Source organism: Haemaphysalis longicornis, unplaced genomic scaffold (assembly GCF_048455015.1).
Source record: "Haemaphysalis longicornis isolate Haplotype H1 unplaced genomic scaffold, Haemaphysalis longicornis Haplotype H1 scaffold_3, whole genome shotgun sequence".
NCBI lineage: Eukaryota > Metazoa > Arthropoda > Arachnida > Ixodida > Ixodidae > Haemaphysalis > Haemaphysalis longicornis.
In genome coordinates, this window is record NW_027526335.1 from 10575485 (window position 1) to 10586863 (window position 11379).

An 11379-nucleotide genomic window follows, 5' to 3' on the forward strand; every position below is an offset into this window, starting at 1 on the left:
GAGTGGTGATTTCTTGAGCCGTTATTACCCCCTCCCTTTAGCGTGCCGTGCCAACGTTCTACAAAACTGACACTGAGACAAGGCGCAAAGAAAGGCGGCCGGGATGAATGCATCGACTCCTGGCCTTTTTCATTACCTACAACCTGATTGGTCGGCTGTAATATCAGCGACTGATGCCTTGTCACTTGCGCCGCTCAAACTGTTCGTTAGTCTTGGCTTTTGTTAGGACAATAACAAGAGCCATCTGCGTGTGCGCGCCCGTGGCTTCACTCGTGTTATATAATCATACCCCTTACTATCTCGGCAAGACGGCGACGCTTACGTAAACTGAATGCTACGAACAGAGGTCGCGATGAGCTTGCAGTCTTTCACAATATAAATGGCGCCCCGAACCACCAGGACACGGAAAATGGCTCTGCTGCTTGTGCGGCAAAGATCAGTGCAACGTTCCAGCACATGTAAGGCTAACTAGGCCTATTGACCAATCCTCTCATTAATTTACGTGAGAGAAAAGAAAAGGACGCAAACGGAAAGAAAGTCGTCAGGATCAGAAAACACAACCATTTCATTAATGTCGCGTCTCTCGACGCCACGTGATGGTTGTATGAAGTGACAATTTCAGTAGTGCCGAATCTGCTACGATATGTCGACCACACATCATGACCACATACAGTGAGTGCGTCTCGTCATGACTCCACATAAATATTGCATAAAGTAAGCGCGCTGCCTTGCGGGGAACACCTTCTCTCCGAATGTCATCTGCGTGCATGGCCTCTATTGCCATAGACTCCGAGGCGTCTGCCTCAGCGGCAACCGTCAAGTGTGGTCGAGCACGCAAGGACGTTTCTGAAGAAGATGCAAGGAGTGCTGGTCTGAAAAGCTCTAAGCTGACAGCAATGTAAAAGCGATAAAATTTAATATCGGCAGATGTTTGCGACAAGAAGCCCTGTGGGGAAGAGAGAGAGAGAGAGAGAGAGAGAGAGAGAGAGAGAGAGAGAGAGAGAGAGAGAGAGAGAGAGAGAGAGAGAGAGAGAGAGAGAGAGAGAGAGAGAGAACGGCCTTTAATATATAGAACTGCCGATGTCAGCCGAGCAAAGATGCCGAGCTAGCTAAGACAGATGAATGAATACGGTAAGTGGGTTCATGATACTAAAAACAGCAAAAGAGCGCCACAATACATTGGACGAGAGAGAGATGCAAAGACGGCGCGCACCAGGCGCTGCTCACGCCCCCTTCCCCCCTCCTACCCGTGTGAGCTGGGAGGTTGGCCCACTGATCTCGGCTGCTCGACCTTGGAGGGCCAAAGAGCCCTCGTGGCCAGGGCGCGCGCCGCCGCGGAAGCCACAGGGGTCCCGGACTAGGGACTCCTAAAGTTTGTACAGGGTCGGCCCATAAGGCTTCCCCTATCTCTCACTTGTACATAGTCCTAATAAATGTTTTTCACCACCACCACCACACCCCGAGGCTTCGTCGTTTGTTGTTTTGTAGCGCTCTTTTGCCAATATGTATATCGGCGTTTAAGTGACCGAGTTCACTTTTGAGAACCTCTATGGCCGAACATGCTCTGCGTTTATGCACAATAATTTTGTTTGCATCGCATCGTATCCGAGTATGTTCACTGGTATCGCCACCGCTGCAGACGATTAGTATAATTCTGCATTAGCAGACTAGAAAGAGGGATCGAGCGAGAATAAATCTTCATTCATCGAGCAGAGGCTGATGTTATGGGTAAAACTTAAGTGCGATTGAACAAGGACGACAGAAAGACGACAAACACAAGCGCTCACTCGCAACTAGTTTTACTGGAGGCATCATCTCATTTATACACACAAAAATTTTCCCGGAGCATGCGCAGAAGAACACCACGAAAAAACACTGGTAATATAACTGCAATCAGAGAGCAGCTTCCGAAAATTTTGATTCCAAAATTCCAAAATTCAGAGAGCAGCTTCCAGAATTCTTTGACTGCAGTTATTTTACCAGTGTTCTTTCATGGTGTTCTCGTGCGCATGCTCCGGGAAAAGTTTTGTGTGTATAAATGAGACGATGCCTCCAATGAAACTTAAATTGTGCTTAAATTGTGAACTGTGCTTAAATTCAAAGTGAACCTTCAGCCATTGCGTGTTTACCCCGTCTTTTATTTTTAACCTGACCTAGTGATCTCATGACCCCGTGTTGTCGCTCCGCGGTTGCCTGAACTCTGCTAAATTTGAAAGCGAACATTTCCCCCGTGCGTTAGAACAATTCTCTAGTGTGTTTTAACACTTCTTTTACTTTTACTTCGAACTACTGAACTCTGTCTACAGACCGCTTGTCGTTTTTTATTTCTTTCTTTTTTTTTTTCATTTGTGTCATTATTCACCTGACGTAGCATGTTAGGCTATCTGCTGGACAGACCTCGTCAGTACCATTAAACTGCGTTCTCTCTCTCCAATGAAACTAGTAGCGAGTGAGCGCGTGTGTTTGTCGTCTTTCTGTCGTCCTCGTTCAATTGCGCTCTAAGTTTTACCAAATATGCACCAACTTGCCCAACAGTGCGTTCTACAGATGTTATGGGCCTCGCTCGGCGGAAGGCATCCCTAGCATGGGACCCCTTGGCGAAGCTGTACCCGCACTCCTGGTTCCGAGAGTAGGCGTTCAACAACCCGGCTTTAATTGGGCGCGTGTGCAGATAAAGCGTGCGCGGAAACTCGGTGCGCCAGTTTTTTTACTCCCGCCCCTTCCGGACAATCCGAGCGGTGGAAGAACACTGCACAGTGCACTCTCGGAGCACGCTTATCGGGGGTCCCACTACTGAGCTGGCGCGCCGCCGGAGGACCTTGACTTCGCACCGTGGCGCCGCCTGGTGCGTGCCCAAGCATCGCGCGCAATCAACACGCGCTGCGAGAAAGGGTTGCCGCCTTCTGCTGCAGGATTACGCGCTATATTTGGATTTTGCTGAAGCAGGGGAAAGAGAACGCGAGGGGTGTTTCGTAAAGAGCCTTGACCAGATTGGACGCTGGCGAGACGGGATGCTTCGCGCCGCAGAATATAAGAGGGGCTTGGGGAAAGCGCGACGCTCAATTCACCCACTCGTCCAGTGAGTGCAAGAGGTCAAGTTTACTCGACTTGGCAACCGTCACGGTCAGCCTCGGGAGATTGAAGAGCGATTTCGCGGCGTCAAGGAGGGCCACACCAGGTATGTGCGTGCGCTTGCTACAGTGTGGCTGCTACAGGCGCCAGGCTCACTAGTTCTCTGCGTTTTAATTGTGCGAGGAAAGGTAAATTGCAGGGTGAGTTTTTAACGTACCGCAAGAGCCTTCACGTACCCGGATTTCTCTGGCGACTATGCCGGCACCACCCACCCTTGATTATTCGAGCATAGATTTGGCCGCTTGCCCCATTGCTGCAAAGTCTCCTAGAATTACGCGACGGTGTTTAAGACCTTTCCAACTGTTTGTGCCCTGCGGTTCTCGGGATGCTTGTTTTGTGCGGGCGGATGTGACTTGTAACGCTCGGACAACGGGCGGACCAAATGAAAAATAAGTCTGCATTTATGCCTTTTTCTACAATGTAAACCACGCCGTAAACGCGTAATATTTGTATGCTCGGTGTAGTTCGTTACATGAGCAGCCGTGCACTTGCCTTTAGCTTACTGACCACTCAATGAATTATTAATTTACAGGTTTTTAACAAGGCGACCTCCTCAATTTTTTTCTATTGTATAGTTGTTGTTTGGCATTATTAGTTTCTGAAGGTAGAATATCCACGATATAATTGTTTTTCTGCCTAATATGCGTGAAATAGTGGACACATTCAGGCTGATGATGATGATAATAATAATGAGGATGAAGCGTGAAATACACTAATGGATGTTTCCTATAAGGAAAGATTACCTTTCTCTAATTTATGGCTATTTCGGCGCTTTGCTCGTAAAGATTGCGCATTCAGAAAAAAAATGTACGTTACTTTCCTGAACGCTTGCCTGCGCAGTGCGAAGGCGTGATGAAGTTGGTGACAGCGCTGGGCGCCATTCTGGCGGTGGGATGTTTCCGCTCCTCCTTGGGCCTCACGGACAAGGAAGCGAAGCTCATCGCGGCGAACAACGACTTCGCCGTGAGGCTCCTAAAGGTGCTTCCCAGCCGGCTGGACGAGAACGTGTTCTTCTCGCCCTACAGCCTCTCTGTCGCGCTTGGCATGGCTTACGCCGGCGCCCGCGGGGAAACTCTGCAGCAGTTGTCCGAAGGGCTCGGCTATCAGGCTGCTGGACTCGCCCCCACCGACGTCCACGATGCATTCGCCGTCCAGAACAGCCGGCTGCAGTCCCAAGCGTCCCGTTCGGGCCTGGAGGTCGCCAACAGCGCAGCGGTTCAGGAAGGTTTCGACGTTCTCGACACCTACTACGCTGTCCTGAACCACACCTTCAACGCACACGTGTTCTCGGTGGACTTCGAAAACGCTGCCCAGCAGGCCGTGGACACGATCAACGCGTGGGTCAAGCAGGCGACGCACGGCAAGATCGACGAGCTGTTCGCAGAGCCGCTGGACACCAGCACCCGACTGGTCCTGACCAATGGCATCGTCTTCAAGGGGCTCTGGGCGCGCCAGTTCCGACCTGAGCTGACGCAAAAGCGGCCCTTCTACAACGTTGGCACGCAGCCCACCCAGGTGGACATGATGTTCCAGCAACTCCAGGCCAACCGCGCCTTCTCGGAAGAGCTGCAGGCGAGCGTCTTGGAACTGCCATACCGCGAAGGCGACTACAGCATGCTAATCGTGCTGCCGACGGAGAGGGACGGCGTGGAAGCCCTCAAGCAGGTCCTCACCATCGGCAAGATCCAAGCGGCCGTCGCGTCGCTGAGGAACCTCACTGCAGCCGTGTCCCTGCCCAAGTAAGCGACGAAGCACCTTAAGGCCGAGGCTTGCCCGTCCGGCGTCCGTGCTCACGGCACAGCACCTTGTAAATCGAAACATCTGTGAACAAAAGGTTCACAAAAGGTTAACAAGAACAAAATGAAATGTTCACAAATGGTTAGAGAGAGAGGGGGGGAAAGACGCACAGCACCATGTAAATCGAAACATCTGTGAACAAGAGGTTCACAAAAAGTTAACAAGAACAAAATAAAAGGTTCACAAAAGGTGAGAGAGAGAGAGAGAGAGAGAGAGAGAGAGAGAGAGAGAGAGAGAGAGAGAGAGAGAGAGAGAGAGAGAGAGCTCATGGAGAGCCGTGCTGCGCATGCGCGTGGAGCATTGGATAGGATTGGATTGCATTAAATTGAATTGGATTGGATTGGATTGGAAATCGTTTTAGCAGCAGTAAGCGCTCTCACGGGTGATTTACGGTAAGAACGACCCCCAGTGCTTCGCCCACTCGTCATGATTCACTTCGTGGAGATGCGTGAATTTTTTCCTTATAACGAGATAATCACATAAACAACCAGTGGCGCTGTTTGAACGGTGGATCGAAACATGGCGTGTCACACAAAAGTTGTCAGAGGGTTTGGGTTTTATTTTCTTGGGCATTAAAATGGCTAAAAAATGCCTCAAGTGCGTGACTGCTCACCTGTGTACAATCTAGAGCCACCAGGAACTTCCTGTACAGCGTTGAGAAAGGGAATCAACATTCTGTTGGGGCGCACGGTATACCCACATTGTTTACATTTTATGTACGGCATTCTCAAATAATTACGTAGAGCCAAATATAGCGTGAATCCCATCTGTATTTTTTTATTTGTAAGAGAAAAAGTTCACGCAGATTTTAAACATTACAAATGCAGGCGTCAACGCCCGACTTCAGTGGCGCAGCAGCATAAAAGAATTTTTGGCTAATTTGAGACACCGAGGTCGTAATATTTTACGAAGTATTCAATGCAAGGTCTAAACATTGACGCTTTGAGTTCAGTGCAAATTGCAAGGTTACCCTCAAGTAGTATTTAGCATGCTTATATTAGTGTTCCATAGCATTGCCACTATCACACTAGTTTAGACAAAAAAACTGTGAACAGTAGTACCTTACGACAATTCACATTAAAACTATTCTCCTAACGCCTCTTTGTTTACGGCAGTAAATATCAGTCAAGTGCTGCTGAAAGGAGATTAACCATACCGCAACATCATTTCTTCCCAGTTCTGCAGAAATAGTGGTCCCTCTAAGCCACATTGCTGGAAACGGCTGGCGACATTCGCACCGATAACACGGAAAATATTGACGGTGGTTTTACGAACGTTTTATTTGAGCCATTGAGGGGATGGGAGAACGTCCGCAGCCCAGAAGGCCCTGGACTTTTGCGGGACATCCTCTCCCGCCGCTAGCCTGCTACCCTCCCACTGCTCTGGCGTTAGATGGGAAGCGGGGACAGAGTTGGGCAGATGTGGCACGGAGCAAGGCTAGGCGGTGTCTGCAGATAGGAAGTACTGTGCGTAACAGATCGCATCAAGACGCGGTGCCGTGAGGAAAGCTGTTGGTCTGAGCATCGCCTCCTGTATATTGGTCTGGGGCTGCCGCAAAATGGATTTTCTTGTCTTGTGAGGCTCTGTTCGGGTGGGGAGAAGCGCCGCGGTTGTTGACGGAAACGAGTTAAGATATCAGCACAAACGGAGGGGTAGGCTCGGTCGTCATAGGGTCCTCAGCCTTTTGGGAGCCCTGGTTATGAGGGCGCGTGCTAAGACTACATCGAGTGGGCACCGGGCAACATCAGAATGTCTCAGGACTTCCAAGCTGCCACTGGTACGTAAAAACGCCGACGGGATAAAAAGAACGAATGCAGAAATTAAAAATTACAGGCCGGTAAGCTCACTCACTGGCGTATGCAAGTTGTTTATAAACAACTTGGATGATCGCGTAAGCGACACCGTAAATTTCCAACAACCGGGGAGTAAGCGGAGGGTTAGAAAATAGTACTCGGGTATGGACGACATTCATGTGATCAAGCAAGTTACTCGACAAATTGGCGGTGTATAATAAAACCGCTGTGCATGCGACCGCGAATCGTTTTGTGTGTATGAAATTCGCGTTCTAATGAAACCTATTCTGATCACTAACGCGCCTATTGCATATGCGTCAACCCGCTCGTTAAAAACAACTGCAATCACTTGATCCATCATTTTGAAACTTTCCTTGGAACCCCCCCCTCCCTCCCCCCACTCTCTTTTTTTGGCACCGTGTGCATCTCCTGTGGTGATCAGCTTATAATATACACGTCGCTCCCCTTCCCTTGCAGGTTCCAGCTGGACAAGCTGTACCAGCTGAAAGACACGCTGAGGGGTCTGGGCCTGGAGAAGATGTTCAGCGACGGCGCAGACTTGTCGGGCATCACGGGGAGCCGCAACCTGGTCGTGTCCGACGTCGTCCAGCGGGCAGTGGTCAAGGTGGACGAAGAAGGCACTGAGGCTGCCGCTGCGACCGGCGTCGTCGCCGTCAACCGAATCGGAAGCGAGCCGTTCCGCTTCACCGCCGACCACCCGTTCCTCTTCTTCATCCGCAACACGCTCACACACGAGATCTTCTTCGCCGGGCAGCTCAACAGGCTCTGAACGGAGGGCCGCACTTTTTACAGTCGGGGATTCGGAAAAGGCTCAGCCTTTCTTCCAATTTCTTCCAACCTCATTTTCATCGAAATAAAAAAAAAAAGAGTTGCACAAGCTAAAGGCGTCAGAACGAGGCAGCCCAAGTGGAAAGTACTAAAATTTACAGATGGTCCGCCTCCTACAACCGGAATATTGTGCGAAGGCAGCCCACATTGTTGCTTACTTAACAAGCTGTCCAGTTTGCCACACGACGAATCTGCTACCCTGGCCCTTTTTGGCCGAAAAGGATGCTAAGATGGCACACACCTTCAAAAGGCGTTTTGGCTAAAAAAGGGTGTAAGGATGAAAAGGGCCCATCTCCCCGCGAGGGGGACTCGAGTAAATGCGTCGCATAGGGGGTGGGTGTATTGCGTTAACTTTTAGTGTTTGGGGAGTTGGTGGTAGTGAATGCGTTGTATCAGCAGCTTCTTGACGTAGTTTGAATGAGTCAAGGATATAAGGCGCGTTCGTAGCCTTTCATTCTGTGTCGGTTTTGTGACGCAGTGGGAAGAGCACCATGTACCTCGCGTTCCGCCCACAGGTAGTGAATGCGTTGTATCAGCAGCTTCTTGACGTAGTTTAAATGAGTCAAGGATATAAGGCGCGTTCGTAGCCTTCCATTCTGTGTCGGCTTTGTGTCGCAGTGGGTAGAGCACCATGTACCTTGTGTTCCGCCCGCAGGGTCGTGGGATCGAAACCAAGCGCCGGTAAGTATTATTTTTTTATATAGTGTAGGGGGAGGGGTGCGGACCTGTTGTTGAGAGCGAGGAGGGTAGCGTGATGCGGGAGAGGAGGAGTGGGGGAGAGGGTGCACCTGGAACGGCTGTTGCGGATGCCGAGGCACGCCGACAAGGCCGGGTGACATCGTGAGTTAAAGAAATGCTCTGCATTTAAAAAAAGGGTGCGCTTGTGAACAACCTAAGGCTGCTTAATACCCTAAAATGAGCGTGTTAGCAGCGCAGCTACGCGTGCCAATGTGGATGGGCTGAGCGCGCAGCATGACATAGACACATTCAACACGCACAAGTCACACTTGGACCACAAATGAATTGGACAAGAAGACCAGCGGCAGTCACGAGGAGAGCTAGTATTGGCCTCGAGGACATACCGTGGCGCCACCTACGAGTGACATCAATTGTAGGACGCCGAATCGTGTTGTCTGCTACAACACATTTCCCGTGCGTATGCGGAAGCGTGTTTTCTTGTTGTGGCCACCGTCTCGCCCCCTCCTTGTGGATTTCATGCAAATTACCAAAAAAGTTGTCTGTAAACTAAATAATCCGGGCCAGCAATCAGCGACTTGCTTGTTCCCGGCGATACCGCCGCGTTTAGGTAGTTGCTACCATCGCGACCCACACGGCTCTTACATACGCAGCCAGCTAACGCCAAGGACGATGCAGCTGATGCCGAGAAAAGTACGCTGTAAATTCATTATGAAATACTTGTGACGGTACATGTGTGTGCAAGGAAACACCTTGTAACAGCGGCGGAAACGCGTCGCTCACTTATGATCTCACCGCGCGAACTGCTCGTATTGCCTGGTAAACGAATGACTACGTGAGAACGGTGATCAGATTGCCACGCCGCACATGCTTAAAAGTATTGTTATGGTCTGCAGTTCGGCTTAATCAGTGCCTATTTCCCCTACGAGGTTTTTATAGTCATGCCCGGATTTGATTAACGATCACTGCCGTAGCCTGTATCTGCACGGATGATGTTTACTTTTGGCGACAACTTGTCCGCAATGTATGAACGTATGAACGCGAGTTTTTAACGCCCTCGAGCGGGTTTGTACAAGGCTATATTTAGTTTTCATTAGGTGCTCGGCGTGGTCATTTATAATTGCAGCGTGTTTTGTATGTTTACAGTGAGCCGGCCTTTCTCAAGCATCAATTTCGAAACTCACGACTGCTCACAGAAGGCGAGGCTGCGTACGAGGCGAAACACGTCGTTAATGATTTCGGGTAGTGGGAGATTTAGAATAGGAGAACTGAGCGTTGGGGGCCCCCAAGGAGCTAGAGGAACCCAAATGCAACACGCGCGTGCGCGACGGGAGGGCCTTCCCCAACAGCTCGCAGCCGGCTTCGGATGCACATAATCGGATGTTGGGAAATTTAGGCTTGGCGTCGCAGCAGATATTTCATCGCCGTTAGAGTTGCGAGCGACAGCCTCTAACAGAACGTTTCACCGCGCTGGGAACTCTGTGAGCGTGGTGATTTCCGTTGAAGCGATCGACGATCAAGATACCAGCACGGCTTCGGCCGATTCTTGCCCGCAAGCATAGCCATCCTTCGACCGCTCGCCGCACCGTGCGTGAACGGGCTGGCGCTGCCGGGACCGACCTACACGGCCGGTGTGCGTAAATCGCGGCAGATATTTGAGCATCGCTTTGAAAACCACACATGATGACACTACCTATCAGAATTTTTCATCACACTAACACCAACTTTCACCAATAATGAACTTATTTTCCACGACTTGTGTGATTTTAAAAAGCGGCGACAAGTTGTTGCTGCCGCGACCTGCGTCGGTTCGAGCCGCACCGTCGGTTCGAGCCGCAATTTGGCGTCGGTTCGAGCCGCAATTTGGCGGTCTTTTCTACTTCTATACAGTGGTGGGCTTGAAAATTTTTTACGAGCAGAAAGACGCTTTGTACCTCGCTCTGTTTAAAACAATATGAATTGGCATAATTTATTAACAGCTGAACTGTTTAAGCTTGTTTAAGCTCGAGCGTGGTCTGGTGGCATGAACAAAAAAAAAATACCCAGAAAAACCGCGTCGTTTCTAAAGGGTGCACCACCGCAGATATGGTATTATTACAATAAAGCCGGATTTCGCGCCTGATCGAATGTGAGCACAATGGTCATATTCGTATGCGCACCTGTTACTATACCAATTTAAAGGTGTTAGTCTTTTGGGCTACTAAAACGGAAAATAAATTGGCGCAGCTTGCACTAACGGTGCAAGGCTGGAGAAACAGCTAAGCGGCGGATTGACCTAGCTTGTTTCCCCTTGGGATCCACTGTCGGGGAGGGGCTTGTAAAATTCGCCGAAACTTCGCCTCACCCCGCAACACTTAGCCTAGCCTGGTAACAACGTCGCAAAACCTATCAAAACTTAGTAAAGACTGGCAAAACCTAACAAACCGAAAAACCGGAACAAACTATGTCGACTCCAGCTTCGCTGTTTATTTTGCAACTGAACACCCATTCCACACCCTTTCAGCACCCTACAGGAAACCGGGGTGTTGCAGTCGTTCAACACCCTTTTTACCCCACAAGAAGGGTGTAAAGCTACAAATTAGGGTGTTCGGACCTGACATAAAGGGCGTAATGGCTTTCCAACACACTTATTCTACCTATGCTACACCTTTTAAGGTAATAAGGGTGTAAAAAAATGGCGAAGCTTGCATTATAAGTCACGCAAGGCTTGAACCATAGCGAAGCTGGAGGATTTCTTTCTATGCAAGCACTGAAGGGCACACCACCACGCATTGCATTAGGTTTTAAATTGTTTATTTACATGTTCCATCGTCGCTTTTCCCTGGGCATGGTAGGAGTAGTCATCGTGGTAGTGGTGGTTCCATTGAAATGGCGCGTACCCACTCAGGGGAATTGGCCAGGAAATGGGCGCCTTACCGAAAGAAATTATGTAATCTTTGTAGGGAAAGAAAAATATTTAAATATTAGAATGGATTATCAGTAGATGACTATAGAGAAATAAAAGTAAGGAGATTAGAGAAAGAAGTTAAAAAAGTTAAAAACGAACAGCACTGAATGAAAATTGGAAGGACGAAACACGAAGAAAGGATGTGGTACAGACGAAGCAGTGAGC

The 11379-nt window shown here is 49.6% G+C and overlaps 1 protein-coding gene across 1 annotated transcript in view; it reads left to right on the forward strand.

The window, feature by feature from the left end:
• The first annotated feature begins 2961 nt into the window (after positions 1-2961).
• The window catches only part of LOC144173797 (uncharacterized), a 29468-nt gene continuing 21050 nt past the window's right edge, over positions 2962-11379 (forward strand). The window contains exons 1-3 of the mRNA XM_077702056.1: positions 2962-3178; positions 3973-4871; positions 7200-7509. Of these exons, the coding sequence (XP_077558182.1) occupies positions 3985-4871; positions 7200-7509 (1197 nt within the window). The 5' untranslated portion in view covers positions 2962-3178; positions 3973-3984. The remainder of the gene's footprint in view (positions 3179-3972; positions 4872-7199; positions 7510-11379) is intronic.